The 20575-nt window shown below is 30.0% G+C and overlaps 2 protein-coding genes across 2 annotated transcripts; both read right to left on the reverse strand.

The window, feature by feature from the left end:
- Nucleotides 1–1109: 1109 nt before the first annotated feature.
- Nucleotides 1110–18415, reverse strand: Smp_171390 (hypothetical protein; the record flags this gene model as incomplete). Its single annotated transcript, XM_018789769.1, has 2 exons — nt 1110–1149; nt 18294–18415. 2 exons carry the CDS (start codon nt 18413–18415, stop codon nt 1110–1112), a joined length of 162 nt encoding a protein of 53 aa, XP_018655179.1.
- Nucleotides 18416–19019: 604 nt separating this feature from the next.
- Nucleotides 19020–20168, reverse strand: Smp_171400 (hypothetical protein; the record flags this gene model as incomplete). The annotated part of the gene is made up of 3 exons (XM_018789770.1): nt 19020–19051; nt 19467–19590; nt 20130–20168. 3 exons carry the CDS (start codon nt 20166–20168, stop codon nt 19020–19022), a joined length of 195 nt encoding a protein of 64 aa, XP_018655180.1.
- Between the last annotated feature and the right edge of the window lie 407 nt (nt 20169–20575).

A 20575-nucleotide genomic window follows, 5' to 3' on the forward strand; every position in this document is an offset into this window, starting at 1 on the left:
TTTCATACTGTCTATGTAGAAAACAGCTGGACCCATACTATGAATGCCATTATATACGTTTCATAGTATAAAACCAATACTTGGGAGAAATTCACGATCGAATATTAGAAACATATGAATTTTCCTTATCTTTGAAATGCACATTTTAGAAGTCTAAAGCAATGTAATGTCAAGCTGCCAGTCAATATGCTAACCTTCTAACTGCTCAGTAAATATTTCACCTGTTTCACATGTGGAGTCAGTGAACAAATAGCAGTAATATAATTTATTTATTCACTAGATGATTGTGTATAAGTTACACTGACTACCTGATTATCCAAACTAAAGTAATGCCAAGTTCAAACCCGGGAATTAGTGAATTAAAAACTCATGCTTTAGCCAGGGAACAATATTCAGTTGTCATTTGTATTTCTGCTAAAACTTTTCCATCCACAAAATGCTTAATTCTGATGGTTAAATACATTTAACTGACGCGTCTTGATATTAGTTTTCTTATTGTGACTAGTAACCATTGTGAAACCGATATTATGCACTGATAGTTAAAGTTCTTAAAAATGAAACAGAAATTTCACAAATCTAATATACGTCATATCAACTTACCAAAATAATTGCATAAATGTTTGTTTTCCAATTATTACTTTATCAAAATACAAAGGAATAAAAGTTTGAAAATTTCCGGGAGTCAATATTTTCCACACCAATATTTATTAATATCAATTATCAGTGTTATTAATTGTCTAATTTAGATGGTAACTTGTTTTGTTCAATTGGTCACGTTATATACCATAAATTAATGATAATAAATGTAAACAATCATTATGATCAGATGTGTTCAACCATGTTAACTGGACTAGTTGACTCGACATTGTTTAACATATTTTTATATGTAAATCTAAAGTGAGGACCCATAACATGCATACATACACAATGTACATACATATATACATACATTATTCAAATTGAAATGAAGTTATAACATTGATTGGGTAAACTATTCCAATGAAAGGGAGCCTTCTGATCTTCACACATTCATAAACTTGCACACACACACTAAAAAATAAAAGTGACTTCATAAAAGGCCAATGAAATTTGAAAATAATTTAAATAACCTATTTTTTATCATCAATGTCATCATCGTCATCACCATTTCTAAAAAAAAATATGAATCAATTTAGTTAGAAATGAAAAACAAGAATCTTTCTGAATTTTTACGCTCTGTTTATTTTTTCTCATCCCCACCCTATATCTACCTATTGAACCAATAAATAGTAAGAGTGAAAAAATAGTTTTTAAATAAAAGGGTAGTAGTAATTAAAATTGAACTGGTGATAAGCAATCGACTGTTCATTAGCTTAAGAATAATTTGTTAAATAAATATATCTACATACACAAACATACAAATATTTATTTATTTAAATACCAGTGTTAGTCATCATTGATTAGTGATGTAATCATTTTCTCTGTATAAAGACTATTTATTTGAATTTCAATGATATTTATTAAAAATTTAGTTGATCCATTGAAGTAATCAACTAAATTAAAAGATAGTCATTATCAAAAGTGTTTTATATAATTCTCATTATTTTTAAACAGATTTTATCAATCCACCATCTTAGCAACTGAATAAAATTCATGTATTTTCTTTAATATACTACCATGTACATATATATATATATATAAGAGGATTGGTTATCTGGTCAATAGTCTGGTTTGATAATTAAATAAATGAATAAATAGAGTGACAGAAGAGAAAGTAGACAGACAAATCTCGATTTATGTTTAATGAAGTAAAAAAAAAGAGAAAAATTCGTTATACATATCGGTTGACTGCGCTTAACACAAAATAGATTGAGAGAAAAAGAGGGAAACACATATTTAAATTTGGTTTTGTCTGTTTTATTGTCAAACTATACTTTTATTGTTTTAACGTATAATCTGAATCCCATTTTAACAGTAATTACTACGATTAGTTCATACATTTTAGACAGATATGAGTATTAATATCAGAAAAATGTAACAGGATTATTGGATAGTGAACGTCTTATAAACCTCACTAGATAACCTGAATGAAAAGGAATTTTGACTCGTTAATTGAATATATTATAAGATTAAATTCTCAAGAAATGATGCCCAATTGTTGATAGGTAGTTTTTAATTAAAAAATAATATTTTCTTCATAACTCAGTTTGGAAAATTCACAGTTAAACAGAATAAGTTATGATCCACTTAGTATTGGTTGTTTGAATCTTCCCATTGATGTTTAGGACTGCAACTGGTCAGTCTCTTATTGACATATGTGCATATTGTGCGTATTGCATCGATATAGCCCTAATTCACAAGCATTATAGTGAATTTAAAACGAACATATAGACTGATTCTCAGATAATATATTAAATCTTACTGTAGTTCGATTAATTTTTTACAAAAAAGTTATATAAAATACTATTCATATTTAATAGTTTAATTTTGTCTCCCTCTACATGAATTACATGAATCAATCAACTCTCCTTCAATTAAATCATAATCATGTATCAAACAGTATTATGAAATATCTATAACAGCTAAAGTCATTCATATTCGAAGTGAAACGGTCACATAAATTTAAAATTTATCATGCTTGGTTATATATATATATATATATATATCCTGGATTCTATCAAATGTGAGATAGTAGGTGTTCAGTTCGGATGAATTCCTTGATTCTCAACTAATTAATAAATGTTCTAAATTTATTGATACAGTTCAATAAATGTTAGTGTTTAAGGAATAACTTTTTCGAATTACCAGTGACAATTTACTCTTTGTTTGATTAAGTGATAGTTACTCAAGGTCTAAATTTACTTCTTTTTTAACCCAAATATTCTCATCGAAATACAGTACAAAATAGGATAACACAGCATATGTGCCCCATTCGATTTCAAGACTCCCATTTATCAGTGAATACTGTCCCTATAATCACGGAATTGAATCTCAGCTTCAAGAATCTAATCACCGACATTTATATACTATACAGCAATGGTAAATATGAATATCCATCATTATTTCTCTTACAATATTGTCTATATCAACGTCAATAATGTTTTTTTCAATAATATTAATTCAATATATAGTTAGATTAAATAAATTAGCATTCATTAAATAATCAAAATGATTACTATACAGAATTTATAGCATCTGGTTAATTTCAACTGATTACGTCTTATAATTGTGTAGATTGTGTTAGTCAGTTATCCTTCCACCTCCCTCACTCCCTCATTCTGTCTCTCCATCCCCACACACATACATATACATTAATACAAAAGTGTATACAATACTTATTTTTGTGATTAAATTTCGAATTAGCTTGTCATGGATTATATATTTTCTCGCCAATTTATTACATTATAATATGATTATAGTTATGATTACATCCTTGAAATTTTTATCAAGATAAAATTAGTGTAATTAATTCATTATTAATCAAATGAAATCAGGTAAGCATAAATGTTTGTCTTATAAAACTCGAGTTGGAAAAGTTTGACAATGAAGGGAGTAAAATTTAATTTAAATTACACATCGACGCATAATTTTTCACTTATAAAGTTTTTATAGTCTACAGTCTTTTAGTAAAAATGAAGGATATCTGATAATAACGAAGAATTCTAAATGTTTAATTTCAATTTGGAGAGCTCACATTACGGAGTGATTGTAGCTAAACAACCAATAAGAACTAACAAACTCTGGCAAAGTGTTTTATCACATTATGTGACTCATCGACAATGTGCATCCATGACCCTACAGGGAATCGACCCCCAAATCTTCAGGTCCGGTGGCAAGTATTTGATCTTTGTACTGGTGAACGGGTATTTAATAGTCTACATGTTTAAGTCATAGTTGGATCGCCGCTGATCACTGCTGTATACTCCCATACTAAGACGACAACGGGTGTTAAGCTATGTAAAGTACCAAATCCAATAATCTTTATAAACAAAAAATAATAATGTGAAGAATATTAAATAATAATATTAGTAAAAACCATAGGATTGTAAAATGTTTCCGAATAAGTTAGGAATGTTAAGAAACCTTACTGATTTCTAACTCCTTTATGGAAATCCTATCATTTTTAACCTTCTACAAGGTGTGTACGTATTTTTGATCAAAATAATGTGATCGATACTGATCCCTAGACAATATGACTTTATTTGATACTCCATAGTCTTAGTCCTAAATAAGCATACATTTGTAGCTCTTATAACTCAATGGCAGCATCTCTGTTTGCAACTCTGAATGACAAAATTCGAGTAGAATGACAAACATCAATTACTTTAACATTGAAGACAAACTTTACTGTTAGATGTAAACGAGCATGAATCCAAGGTTCATAGATTCTTACTAGATACTTTCAACCGCCTGAGATCAAACAAAATTCGTTGTGATATCCATTAATGTATACTAATTACCACATTTCAAACTGATTGATAAAATTCGATTCCGAATAATAATAAAATAATATAATATTGGTTATTAATATGTGGTCAGTTAGTACCATTTTATTCTCAACTTTCATAAAATAAGTTTTTTAATTAAAATCCCACTGAAATTCAAATTAGCATAGAGTTAAATTCACTTAGTATTGTTTGTTTGGATCTCCCCATCGATGTGTTTAGGACTGCAACTGGTCAGTCTCTAATTGGCATATGTGCATACTGTGCGTATTGCCTCGATATGCCTTAATTCACAAGCATGTAAGCAGAGATGGATAGTGGCTAGCAGTGGAATCCAGGACGCGCGTTTCGTCCTATTTGGGACTCGTCAGCTGGATGTACCTGCATCTCAGAGTTGATGTTCACTCTGGGACTCGAACCCAGTACCCTCGCTTCAAACGCCATCGCGTTATCCACTCGGCAGGTACATCCAGCTGACGAGTCCCAAATAGGACGAAACGCGCGTCCTGGATTCCACTGCTAGCCACTATCCATCTCTGCTTAGCATAGAGTTAGTTTTAGCGTTATGCATTATCTTATTTATTACGTTCTAAGTTCGTAGATTACAAATAATATTTATGATCAAAAAGGGGTTTTGTGGATATTATAGTAATTGAATAGTTGAATTCATGAGTCAATTAAAGATAGACCACCGTAGAAAACCTAGAAGCACTGAGGAGTCCCATACTACGACGAAGCGGCCGTCCAGTGCAGAATGATAATTTTGAAATATTACTGTAAATAATTTCATTATGTAATAATAATCATAATATATGATGAATGTTAAAAGGATGATCGAAAAATATAAAAAAAACATTCTAAGTTGAACTCAATGAATTGCAATCATTATTAAAAGATTTAATTTTTTGGACAATTTTCCGTCCATCGATGGTCAATTCCTGAGTTTTTTTTAATTTTCAATATTTTGAAATTATTAAATTGTATGTAACTTCCATAGTTGAAATCACGAGTCAATTGAGACTAGACAACCATGGAAAACCTGGAAGCACTGCTTGACGGCCGCTTCGTCCTATTGTGGGACTCCTCAGCAGTACACATCCACGATCTCACCTCGCGTGGTCTAGCTTCAATTGACTCATGATTTCAACTATGAAAATACTGAGATCACCACAAAACCCCTTCGGATTGTATGTACCTGTTTGAAAATTAGAGAAATACAATGAATTTTACAAACATTGATTTCTTACTCTAAGTACATGCAATCAATTATAACGTTTCATTAAGATCATGAACCGATCAATGTGAGACTACCATTGAAAACCTGGAAGCACTGGATGACAATGTCGTCCTACCATGGGGCTTCTCAGCATTGTAAATCTACGACCTAACATGCGGGATCAAAGCCCGATGCCTTCGGTCTCATGTGTGAATACTTTACCTTTAGACTGCTTAGCCGGCATCCAACGGTGTTGTAGTTTAAATTCAACTAATCCACGAAGTTACTTGATAGAGAATTACTTTCTAAAAAAATGCATCAGTTAATGAAGTAAAGGTAACATTTCTTAAGTTGCAATCTAATACATTTATTTTTAATCAACCTGTATAATGTTAGCTTCTAAAAGAAAAAAAAGTATTTAAAAGCTAATCTAATTTTGAGTCTATTTTCAACAGCCTGTCCCCAAAACAAGTGAATTTTTATTCTAAATTAAAATCACCAAGAGAATCATTGTAAATAAGGAAATAATCGTTTTATCTTGTTCCCAGAACAGTTTTCATACATTATGCCATATAGAACTGAACTCAAGACATTGTCCGTTTAAGGCAATTTCAAGGAGATATATATATGCATGTAAGTATGATATACTTTGCTTTTTTAATTGGATTGTTGTTGCATGGTATTTGAACCAATTACAAAACGAATATAAATCAGTATTGTCTAAAACCAAGTGAATCACATCTCAATATTCAACAACTTAAGGAGTAATTCAAAAGGAATTTTAAAATCTCTTCATGCATACTTCATATTTTACTGATCAATACTAATAAGAAGCAACACTTATACATGATATCATTAATTATTGCCTTCATTATCGTCATTATTATTATTATTTTGCAATTAAAGAACACATTGCAACTCAGGGAATTCAACGACAGGAATATCTCTAAATAGAACTCTTTATTCAATCCCTATGATTTCCAATGGTACTTCGACTAACGTCAATCGTTGATAAAACTGCCTACAACTGAAATTAATTTTCATTAAATCCCACATTTGAATTTCTGTAGTATAAGTCACTAACTGAAACTAGTTAGACAATCACCGAAGACTTGAAAACATTGGGTAGCTATTTTATTTTAGTATGGAACTCCACAATTACCGGAAGCGAGGTCATGGTATTCTATCTTATTAAGGATCCTCGAACTCGGACAAAATGGGCGTCCAGTGTTTCCAGACTTTTAATGGTTGTCTAATGAAGACAAACTCGTGATTTAAAGGATAGAAATTCTACAATCTACAAAAATTTGTTTAGTAGTCTGGAATATCAAATATGCGACAATCTTATATCTTTATTAAGCACTTTCAGTGAGATCTGTGTGTATTTTGGAATCCATGCAATCATCAGCTTAAAATGAGATCTCACCATTTCAGTGCTTTTGGCCCACTAACGAATTAAAAAAATAGTCGGAATTTCAAACGAGTATACACCCAATATAAACAGAGTAATCCTAAGAATTCATCGCACTAAAGAACACCTCTTTCATCCTAAATTATAAAGTCTATTGAAATATACACTCAGTTATCAAACCTGATAGCTGACAACTGTAAATTAAATTTGTTATAGATCGATTTCAATTGGAATATCTTTAAAAACTAGGGTGTACTGGATAACTGCTTTGTCTTAATATGGGACGCTTCAGCAACGAACACCAACAACTTCATCAGGAGTTGAACCCAAAACAAAGAGATAAACAATGACAGATTTAAGGTCAATAAGAACCAATCAACATCGAGGTGCAGAGGACAAGCTGTGAATCACATGTGGAGAAATTCAAACACTTCACTTCTACCCGAAGTTTGTGCTGATGATGTCGTTCAGAAGGACGATGAAAGCTCCACGACCAAACCATCCAGCTCAGAGAACAAACCAACACCAGCATCGTCAGTTTTAGTGACGAACTCTTAACAATTAGAGCCATTAAGTCGACGTCCAATGAAGTGACTTCAGTTCCAATATAGAGGAGCGTTCATTGTGACAAACGACCCACTCTAAACACACGAAGTTCACTGAAGGGTTCTCTTTTTGACAAATTTATTATCAGGCTGTACAATCGTATATATATATATATATATATATATATATATCTGAGATCTTAAGCATCAATTCCTTCAGGACATATGAACAATAAAGTCTTGATGATGTAATAGAAAGGTTATAGTACTAGGTTACCTAGAATAAGTAATCACAATAAAAGATTGTATATACAAATAAAAAGCCATGTAAAATTAAGAAGTTAACAATGGATTATATTGTGAATAGAGAGTAAGATAATTAAATGATAAGTTAAGGTATTAGAAAAGTTAAGTGAAATGATGTCATATCAAGAACATTTACAAAGAAACACTTAAGGGATTAGGGGAACAATTAAATCGATAGAATTAATGATAATAATGAGGTTCATATTAGATAAGGATAAAATTTTTCCCAGTTCAAATTTCTCACTACACTTTCAGGAACATCATGATGTAAATCACTGGTAAATTGACTAAAATAGTTTAGCTAAAGAGCTTTCATGAAGGCTGGTTTAATTTACAAGTTGTCCAGTGCTTCCTAGTTTTTGATTTTTCTCCAACTGTTATCCATTGGTGATGAGTACAGCGAACATATTAAACCTAAATTCATCAAACCCTATCAACTAGTTAACTGTCCAATTATTCGGTACCTCAATGACTGATAGATTTTATCTTGTTCAATATTCCCAGATAATTTGTGATTGTTTGTTTCCTTAATTTTGACAAACAATACAAAAATTTTTAAACCTAATTCATTTTCAGTAATTGAGATCATGAGTAAATTGAAGCTAGACCACCATGGAAAACCTGGAAGCACTATAATATCCACAAAACCCCTTCTGATATAAATGAAAATGTGCTCACTAGTGACTGGCTTTAAGAGATGTTTCCTGGAGTTCTAGTGAGAAGCAGTGACCGATGGAGTTCAATCAGGTCTGTTGTGAGTTAGTAACTCACTGATGACAATGGTGGATGTGTCGTTCAATTTCTTGAATCGGTTGAATTTATACATTAACACCATTGGATGTCGGCTCAGTGATCTAGAGGTTAGGCGAGACTGATAAGTTGTGGGTTCAAATCTCGTGAGGTGGGATCATGGATGCGCACTACTGAAGAGTCCCACAATAGAACGAAACGGCCATACAGTGCTTCCAGTTTTTCCATGGTGGTCTAGCGTCAATTGATTCATGATCTCAACTATTGAAATTACTATAATATCCACAAAACCTCTTCTGATATTAATTAATTTAATTTTGGAATTCATTTAATTAGCAACAACCTCTAACAATAATAAAACAAAAATACACCGACGTTCAATAACTATACCAAAAAAGTAGCTTTATTTACTTGGTGTTCTATACTTGTATCTTCCCAAATAGGACGAAACGCGCGTTCTAGATTCCATTGCTAGCTACTATTCATCTTTGCTTAAAAAAGTAGCTCATCATAACAATCATATCAAAGCTATCAAGTTAATCCAATATTAATACTTACTATGTATATTAATAAAATTATTATAGACAAAGTAAATAATGAATTACATAATAAACCATTATCAATAATTTGGTACAATTTATTGATCATAATTATGAAAAAAATGTGTGATAATGCTTACTGATACCTTCTTCATCTTAAATGTTTATAATTTATCTTATCAATTTGGGATAATAGAAATAAGGTAAATATGATAACTAACTGATTAGTAATCTATATAAGATTGAATAGAAAGGGAAGGTAATTAGTTCTATTCAAATGATGATATAATTCATTATTCCTTTATCAGGATGATAAGTGACAATGTTAAATAATAATTATTATTATTCTATGACACTTAATTGATATATATATATATAAATATAAGTGATAAACACTTAGACATGCCCCCCCCCAAAATATACACTATAAACAAATATACAAGTTTTTATTATGAAAGTTACATATATACAAATGGAATGTGAACAATGATGGGGGTGGTGAATGTTATTATTAAAAGAAAGTTTGGCGGTAAATGATTAGTGATCATTGTGTTCCACTTATATTAATAAAAATAAGGTCAAAGTTTGTATTTTGTAAGCGGTGTTACTAATATTAATATGTTTACTTGCCTTTATAATAGTAATAATAATAATAATTAGTGGTGTAAATAACAGATGTTTCAATGCATTTATTTATAATCCTTTAACTTAATTTACATGCTTTTTAAAGAAAAACAACAAGCACACACATATTCGTGAGTTAAAAAAAATTATTGACGCAGTAGTCATTTGCCATTGACTTTTTTAAAAATTCAAGTATGGGGTACCAGTCTTGAACCCTTAAGGGTTTATGTATATATAGAAAGGGGGGTGAGTGATTTTAATCAGTAGTGGAAAGATTATGATTATTCGAACAGGGGTCAATTGTCTACGTATAGTTGTATGTATTTAAAATGTTTAACTGTTCACTTATCAAACATTTAATCTATAGTTTAAATAATCATAGTATTAAATAATGGCAGCAGTTAATTTTCATCACTAAAGCAAATAACAATATATGTCGGTATGAAGTAAGTAAATAATAATATAAAAAAAAACGAGAAAAGGAATTGAGTGTTAATTGTTTGTTATTTCTGTTTCTGTGTATTAATTTCAGTATTGTTTGTTTTTCACTAACTTCTTCCCTGTCCAATCTCTCTTTTCTATCTAATTTTTTTTCATTTTCGCTTAACGTATAAAGAGTATATGTTTGTATAAACGCTGGTGGTTATGCTAAACATGTTAAGCGGTGAAAACATTCAGAAACCATTATTATCACCAGTAAGTATTTATCCACAGAATTTAAAATGAGGAAACATAATTACAATTAATAAGAAAAGAATAGACAGATTAATGACTTAGTTACAAATCATAATCATATTGATTACTAAATTATTATTAATAAGGCTTGATTCAAATGGAAAACAGGAAAGATAATGATATTGTATTGACATGATTAGGAAATTGATTCAAACAATATGCTTTTATATTAGTTGAAAACCCAATTTATGTCGAACTATTATGAAGACTTTATAGTGTCTTGTGTATACATTTCAACAATAATGTCAAAAACTAAAAGCCAGCTGAAATTCTGTATGCTGATTTGCTTTGAAAACTTGTAACCTCACTAGATTCAAAGTTCTAGCAACTGCCTTTGACAGGATCAATGCATTATCGTCCGGAGTATATTGATAGGAGTGTTCAAATATCACATATATCCTACCATATAATAGTATTATTCTATTGTAATGAAACTTATCAGAGATGCACCAGATGAAGCTAAATAACAGAATTGAATTTTGAAGAGGACCTAGTTCGTACTTGCTGAATAAAATGTGGTTTTTAGATGTTAAATTTCATCGAACCATTTGACACATAATACTAGACGATCGTGAGACCGGTTATTATTCAATAATCAATCAGTGCAAAATTCTAAATTCTACAACCATTGATTAAACAGCCCAGTGGTAATATTTTTGCTTAGTCCCGATGGTCAGTCATGATTGGCGCATTCGGGCACGTAAGTGCCTTTATCCAATTCGCCACACAGTATAAATACAAGAAATTACCAAGATAAAAAATATCGAAAACTGTAGTAGCAGTGATAATGAAACACTAACGACTAACAATGTGGTTCAAAAAGACAAAATGAAAACGTATATATGATGAAATACTAGGGCTGAAGATCGGAAGCATGACAAAGAGGGATACAATCGTATTGCTGTGACCGATTATAGGCCATACCACCCAGCCTTTTTAACTGCTGATCGCTGTACTCGTGCTAGCGCCAACTAGATAGCATATATCTGCCAACGTAGATCAGTTAAAAAGTCAATCACTTCGTGGGATGATATCATACTTTTATTCGGTCGCTCACATATTTTTCGTGCACTAGCTTGCATTGTCCTTCGAGGAAGTCAATGTTTAGGCATAGGTAACACATTTCCCAATTACAGTAGTCAATAAAGATGCACAATCTAAAATGATTTGACACAATGGCCTTGTGCCGTATTCCTAACCTTGAAACTCCCCACTCGATCGTTATGCGAAATGTAGACAACGCTTTAAGAACACTTGTGACAGGAAATGCACAGACTGCCCATGTCTCCTACTTCCATAAACCAAATTTTATAGCCATAGAGTAATATATAGAGAATTACTGGGAATTGTCTGAAGCCAATATCCAGAGATTCTTATCGATTTCTTTTAATTACCTAATATCGAAATTTGTCTACTGATAGTAAAAATGCACTATTTTATCTTGAAAACGTGGTGTTATAGAATTCCCTTTCAAATACATTAGAAACTTGAACTTTATAAATAAATTAAAGATATAAAAGAATTTATTCTTTTGCCATCTTAATTTCAAAGATTCATTGTTTTGAAATTACCCCACAATTAACATGAAAATTTCATTTGCATTAAGTCTTGATAAATCAAGGTAGACATTTTTTGAATAGCTTAATACATAGAATCTAATTGATGGTTGTTATTTCATTGAAAATAATGGATTCACTTCAATTGATGTATTAAAGTCGAAAATAAGTACACTTACTCTTGATTATTGACTGTTGAATCAGATAGATTTTGGTAAGTTTTCGCTTTGTAAATCTGAAATATAAGCAGTACGAAAGAATAACATTATGAAAAAAATATTTTCACAAATACTGACTTAAGTTAGACTACTGTCTACAGTGAGATAGTTATATCTTCTTGGTATAAAAATTTTCAGAAATTTATAGTGATACGTTTGTTCATGAATCGAACAGAAAATTTTCAGTTTTCAAAGTGAATGAATTAACTTTAACATCACTGAGGGGTTCATATCAACAACTTGAATTAATCTGCATTAATGATCTAATAATTAAAACCCAACCGAAATATGATCGTCACTGTCTAAAATACTTCCAATAAACCCTTAATTAGATCTCAACATTTACCTTGGAATAAAGTTAGATATCACAAGGTTAACCAACACTTTTCTGAAAGTATTAAACAAGGAAAAAACACTGTTGAACAAGTTATCTACAACTTATTCAAATGTTGACTATTATGATGGTCAACGTAAAGAGAGCCTTTGCAGAAACATCCTGGGGAAATTAAGACTAAGATTGGTAAAACAGATTCCGATGGCTTTCACTGTAAGCAAAGATGTAAGCGCAAACCATGGGGTATATTTGATGAGAATCAGTGTATAATTTGGAGTTGTCTATATTTACTCATTTTGAATTATCCACTGATTTCCACCAAATATACCCCATAGTTTGTACATACATCCTTATTTATAGCCTGAACTATAGGCATCTATTTCAATTAAACTAGTCTGTTTCCCTAGGATATTTGTACAACCGTTCTCTTTATGTTGACCACCTTAATAGTCAACATTTGAATGAGTTATAAATGAATTGTTGAAAAATCTTTTTCTTATTACATCTGCCCTCCTTTGGTTGTCTAATGTGAGTACTAAACAATCAAGTCAGATAAATTCATGACAAATCTCAAATATACAATGATGGATTGCAACAGTGATTTGATATCATTCATCCGTTAGACGTTCTTTCTAAAAGAAAGAGAGTTTGGAGATTGCTCGTTGTTGATTTAAATTTTTTCCATATAACATGAATATTTATTGACATGAAACTGTTCCTTATTATTTCGGAGTACCACGTTTCACGTAATATATGGTTTGCCAATGTTTAATACAAAGGTATTAATACAAATGATGAGTTGAATGGGTATATACTTCTGAATTTATTCGAATTTACATGTGTTCATATTGGTTTATGAGCAAATCTGCGTGGTCTTTTTCACTGAACACTAATATTTATTAATGAGATATTACTAGAGTTGATTTTTTATATTTGAAATCAACTATGGAATATTTTGTAAATTTCAGAATAGTTAACCAATGTTATTGGTAATATTATTAACTTGACAATAAACTACTAAATAACTCATCTGAAGTTCTTCATTTTAATTTCATAAGCTGTTCAAGTTTTCTGTGAACACGGTGCACTTAGTAAACATAAATTTATGTCAACTTTCAGTTCCATAAGATGTAAATCACTACTTAAATACTTTAAGACCAATATCACTATCTATTGATTCAAAGATAATTCATTGAGAATATTTTGTTTTCGTTGACAGTCTACAAACTTAAGAAATTGATTTTGAATTAAATTTTTTTCTATGTTTAATAAAAGACACTGGTGTTAACACTATATATACATTTTTTTCAATGTTATGAACCCCAAGTTTTAGACAATGTACTGAAATTTTTATGCATAAATTAATCATAAAATACTCAATAAAGGAATCGTAAAATCCAGTATGCCAAAACTACTATCGAATAATTAGATAATAAGTCATGCTTTAAGTAAGTGAAAATATAAAAAAAAACATGTAAATTAATGTAATTCAAATATTCATATATATATATACGTAAACATAAGTACTTACATTTATCTTATTCGAATCAATTTCAAATTCAGAAGAATTATGATTGGTTAATTTTAAAATTGGTTCAGAATTTGGTCTAGTCGGCCAATCACCAGCATGAGATTTGATTGAAATAACTGTTTTATTCAATTTTTTACATGGTCTATAATTAATAATAATAATGATAATGCATAATGAGGTAACACCACTATAAAAACATTTTTAAGTATTGAGTTAGTTAATTAATAATTGAAAGTATTTTTTTCACTTAGTAACTTGTTTGTTTGTCTTCGTTTGTTTGTTTTGAAAGTCAAATAGTAGTTGATTTAAATATTTGAATAAATTTCAGATTAACAACTTTACTAACTAGTGATTAAAAGGATAGAAAAGTGTGAAAATACAATGGTTGTATTCAATATTATTTAAGTAGTGTCTGATCATTTGTGTACATTTTCTGTCTTAATCTATATGCAATTCGCTAAAATTAAATAATTTTTCATGGTTGAAAACATGAGTCAATTGAAGCTAGACTACCAAATAAAACCTGGAAGCACTGGACGGCCGTTTCGTCCTATTGTGGGACTTCTCAGCAGTGCGGAATTAGTAATTTTTATTTTAGATAATGAGAAGACAAGTTAGACCGATAGTTTTCACTGGAAGATATTTCTGTTTTAATTTAATAGTTGACATAGATATGGAATTATTTAGAAACCGCAGTTGAACATTTTACAGTAGTTTCTAAATATTAGTTAATTTAACCCACATATCAAAATGAAGCGGTGTCTAATGTGACCTTTATTTGGATTAATTCATGAGTAGTGGTTTTTTATTTACTTAACCCTTCACCTTTAACCTTTGATTCCTGATTTACTATTATTTTTATTGTTAGTATTTTGAATACTTGCTTCAGATAAGCATCTATAAGTGTTTAGAAGAAAATGGCCCATTTAAAATACTTTTATATGAATCTATATACCAATTGAATTCAGTCTTAGATACTTCTGTCCAATATCATTGTATAATGAATGAGATTCAAGATCAATGAGTTTACAATACTGATAAGTTCTATATGTAGTCCTAACTTTATTCCAAATTCAAATACTAATATTTTCTTTGAAATAAAAAAATTATTTAGGAAACTTTTATGAAAGTGACAAGTTCTTGGTTGATCAAGCGAAATAATGACTTCGCTCAACATTTTAAATTTTGACAAGATATTAGGATATTCAATTGATTATTTAGAGATGAGTAGTAATGTCCACATCCTGGAATAATTGTTTCACCTTCAACTAATTAGTATAGATTAAGGGGATTTATTGGGGTAATATTTTCAATTCAGTTGATGCTTTTCAACCTAAGCATACGCAAACATTTTAAGTCAAAATATTTGATTAAATTATCTTATGTATATTTAATAAGACTAAAATATGAACAAAAGTTTCATGATTTATTAATATGAGTATGAAACATGTATTTTCGTTTTATTTCTGTTTTTCTCATTCATGGTCTCACACAGGGCCGCATTATATTACTAATTATCAGAAGAGGTTTTGTGGAGATTTACCTTCAATTGACTCACGCTTTCAACTATGAAAAATATTAATAATTGCCGGAAGTAAAAAGTGTGGATCGTTTGGACAAAGATTCATTCGCTTAGTGTTATCTTGTTTGTTCTATTCATTTACATTCTAAATAATGTTGAGGGGTTGCAAGCAATTCGTTAAGTGGTTATGGCCTTAGATTTCCTTTTACTTGACAGTAATGATGTTTATAGTTGGACTCGAACCCAGTGTCACAATGAGAGACATCAACACTGATCACTTCATAATCCCTTGGTCATGTGATATCCTAATTCGATCAACACTAGAGACTAGAAATACATGAAATTGATTAGTACTCACTGATCAATCGGTACTTTCCTAAGAATTTTTGTTTTAACCTCTATCTACATTTATTTCATCAACTATATTATAAACAGTCAAACTATGTTTGTTTATTTTTTCGATAACTTTCATTTATCTTTGCATCTATCTTTTTGTTCAATTAAATTGTGGTTTTAATTAACCAGTTGATTAACCATGATATCTTATGAACGATACAAGAACAATTATCCTCACTAAAATGGATTGTCACAATAAACACAATCTTTGTAGATAATTATCACTCGATTACATCATATATATAATGTAAATGAACTATTAGTATTTATTTATCTACATGATAGTTTAATGTCTATTTTAAATAATCTAATTACCAGCTAATTTTCTTTTAAGTAAATGACTCGGAGATTTTTTATTAAAAAATCCTGACGTTTATTTATCAAACTTTTAATTGACTTATAAACTGCTCTTCAATAAATAAATTATGTAGTGATTTGAGATGACCCGCCAAAAATGGATATTTTTTAAATCTGTACAACCAAATGTATTTAAACATAATGAGTATTGAATATTTAATGAATCCCAATTACATAATTCCATCAGAATCAAGATTAACTTATTAATGTATATTTGAACTCAATGTAAAATGAATAGCAGTAAATATTCATTCTTATGAATTACTTTTTATGCTATTTTATAACTTTATCTAATGATATGGTTTATGTTGTTAGAAGAGCACATAAATGACCTTAATGATGAGGCAAAATATTATTTTCCTTGTTGTGTCACTGTGTTTATACGTGGTATTAAACTTCTCGGAAATATGAGTACTAAAAAGTGGAATTGGATCAAACCCAGTATTATTAAGCATAAAACAGAGTTACTCAATTTTCTCTGGTTTTTAATATTCCTCCAACTGATGTAATTCTGCATTGTAAACTAACTTCAGATTCTTATAAAATAATGAAAACAATAATGGAGGTTCTGTTGATAAGTTTCTGATGGTATGAATATATATTTCCCTAATGCGTGCCGATTATGATATATATATTTTGTGACTAAATATCTAATGATTGAATGTAGTAGGTACGTAATCCGGAATCTAAATTTCATGCTTGTTAATACTCACCAGCAATACTATGCTTATACTATTGAGAAAACTGATATTTCCTATACGATTCAAAACAGTATTACCTGGTTTCATAATCCAAGTTATTGTTTAATTATTGATCTCTTACAGATTATCAATTTAGTTTTGAATTCAGATGACATTATTAACTTTATTTAGACGATACAACTTAAGCTTGATTAACTCCATTAGAAAAAAAACGCACATATACATTAAGCCAATTATATCTTTGGTTGATATATTTATTTCTCAATACTCATTTATAATTCATTTAATTTACATTAAGAAATCTGTTGAAGAAGTATTAGTAGGCGGAATTAATTTTTTAATGATTGATAATAGTGGATTAGTCAAAACCAATTTAATTTTTGTATATAGATAGTTATTAACACCTAATATGTTCAATGATGATTATAATTAAGTTCAATAGTATCAGCTATTTTTCTTTACTTGGTATATTTGTTATTGAATAATTTTCCAAATGAAAAATCCAATTTACGCATCGATGGTGTCACCATGTTGTTTAGTAATAATAGTTAAATTAAACAAATAAAAAAACACACATATATCACACAGTTGCTGTGATAATTAATTTTTACTCCAATGAAATATCTTGTAGACATGGTAGGCCAAATTGTAGTGAATACTAAGCGTACACCCTCAAAATTCGTAGTAATAAGTGACGAATCATCATAAAGTCTAAATAACACTTTCGTCACGTTGAAACGTTGAGAACCGTAAAGCATTGTCTTGTTTTGGGACATCTCTTGAGTACGTACTCACAACATCTAGTAGGATCAAAATCAAGATCTTCGGTTCCTATGGTTGACAAAATAATATTAGACCAATGAGTACGAATGCAATGGCATGAATTTTCAAGCTTTTACACTTCGTGATCGTATCTATCAAACATGTACTACTCTGGTTATGCTTAAACTACAAAAATGGCAATTTCACATAGGTTTCAGGAATCTGTTTTAAATATAACATTATTGATTAATGGGGTTGAAATCGATCTCCAGAGAAGACTGCCTATTTAGTAGATTTATAAATAATAAACGTAAACAAGGTAAGTCTTTATGCTTATGAAAATAAGTACTTAATAAAATATCTTACTGTAATTTATACTTGGTAGCATTTGTTAAATCTTCTGTACAGTTTTGATCGATTGCTGAGCTATTATTTTGACTATGACACCGTATAGCTAAGTAGGTATTATTAAAAATAAAAAAAATCATGGTTACTTTTTTATTTTAAGGAAAAGAAGAATAGGTTATTGAAAAAAGCAATAGATAGCTCAAAATTTCTCATAAATTCACGTCGAATCTCATCTTTGATGATTTCCGTAACTTTTTTGAAATCTGGATGTGTTTGTTTCCCATTGTGATGGAATTCATAAAGAGAATTGATTTTGATATGTTTACCATGTTTATCTAGCAAAATTTAGAAAATTTACTCATTATTACACGAATCTCGAAAATATCACTGTTGTCTATTTCTTTTGATGAAAGTATTCATACTAATTCCGTTAATTTTGGTAATTGTATATGGAAATATCATTCTTGGTAATAGCTTGAACTATTCCTCAGTTGATAATGAGGACTGAGTTTTTAAATATTTGTTTGCATACGTATGTTTTGCTAGATTGATTCACTATAGCTCTTTTGTGTGAATTTAAACGCTGAGCTTGAGATTTATTCATCTGCTAAGTCCCAAATAAGACTAAACGTCAGCCCTGGATTTCACTTCGAGTCAAAATTCATATTTTCTTAAAAAATGTGTATATGAATACAGTTCTACAGAAATATGATGATGTTCAATAATTCGTGAATCAAATCAGCATCAACGAACATAAAATCCATCATTCATTACTCCTGTGTTTCACAAAAAGACAGTTAAAATCAAAATATGTAGCTGATTTATTTCATTTAATCCTATAATACACTTCATTTATAGGTAAGTTTGTACCAGAATGAATAAGAATTAGAAAATACTGGCACATATTACTGTCAACTTTCGTTTCTTTAACTGAGAACCAACATTAAGAGTACAAGATTTTAACAACTTCCAGGTCGTTCGGATTGTTTCAGTATCTATCGAACTTGTATAGCCTCTCTCTCTCTCTATATATATATATACCTTGATTAAATATAGCACTATTTTTGTATCATCACATGGTTACTTAATAAGTATTAAGTAGTAAAGCTGATTATCCGCAAATAATTAGCATCCCAGACACCCATGTATATTGTCAATTAATTGTAATACAATTTATAAAAAGTAACCAACCTTCAGTCTCATTTACTTGCTCACCGTTTCGTTCAGTGGGTGAGAATGGAATGATGACGTCACCAATGTTGTTAGAACCAGTGGCAGATATTGTAGGTAGATGGTTGTCTTCAGCGTTACTTGTCTAAATTTTAAAGACGAGTTCATTTAAAACCCAGTAAATAATTTCATTTTCTTACGCACTTGAGTACTTTTAAAAATAAAACCCACTTGTCACTGACTAAGTTGTATATGGTATAGAATAACTCATCAAATGATAATAGATGTTGAGCATTTGTTTCAGCACACACATGCATATATACTATTATGCTGAAGGGATGTACAAGTTTTCTTCTTAATTTTGTCAACGAAACATTATTAACGTGTTCGTCGTTTTCAGTATTAACCGAAGTGAACAAAGTTTGCTTTGAAAAATATACTACGTTAGAATTGGATAAATGTATTTATCTGTTCTTTGAAAGTATTCGAAAATTAGTTATTGATCACATTATTCCAACGACTGATCTAAAGATATTATACTCACTGAATAGTGGGACTATAATTCCTGAGTTTAGTCTCTCATGTATTGCCAAACCGAGTTGAGATGATTAGGTGTCGTCTCATGATTTTCAATGGTCTTCAGTTAGTTAAATTTTGTGGTGATAATCGCAAAATTAAATTTACCGCTTTCATATCTTTACCTTGATAAATTAATCCTGTCATATTTCCTCAACCAAATGTAGCAATATTAAATAACCATCTATACAAAAATACTGTAAAGTGTGCCAAATTTAGACAATTCAGTAGCTACTAAATAATATGTCCTAAAACATAATCAAGTTATAGCCAAAAGGAAGTCTCTAATCTTTTAAAAATAAGAAATGGTGCATTCAGGTATTCATTGTGAGATGAAAGCATATCAATCAAATAACAAACGAATATATATCTGGATATTTAACTCGTCCATTTCTCCCTCAGATATCAGGGTGAAAACTGTTCACAATCAAAGTTTTTATTGTATGAGAAACATATACTAAAAATAGTGTAGAATTTATCTGATACACACTAAAATGTATCATACGAAAAGGCATATCATATAGCTAATCGTGTTTTAATCATTTCTTACCTTA

The sequence above is a fragment of the Schistosoma mansoni genome, chromosome W (assembly GCF_000237925.1).
Source record: "Schistosoma mansoni strain Puerto Rico chromosome W, complete genome".
Lineage (NCBI taxonomy): Eukaryota > Metazoa > Platyhelminthes > Trematoda > Strigeidida > Schistosomatidae > Schistosoma > Schistosoma mansoni.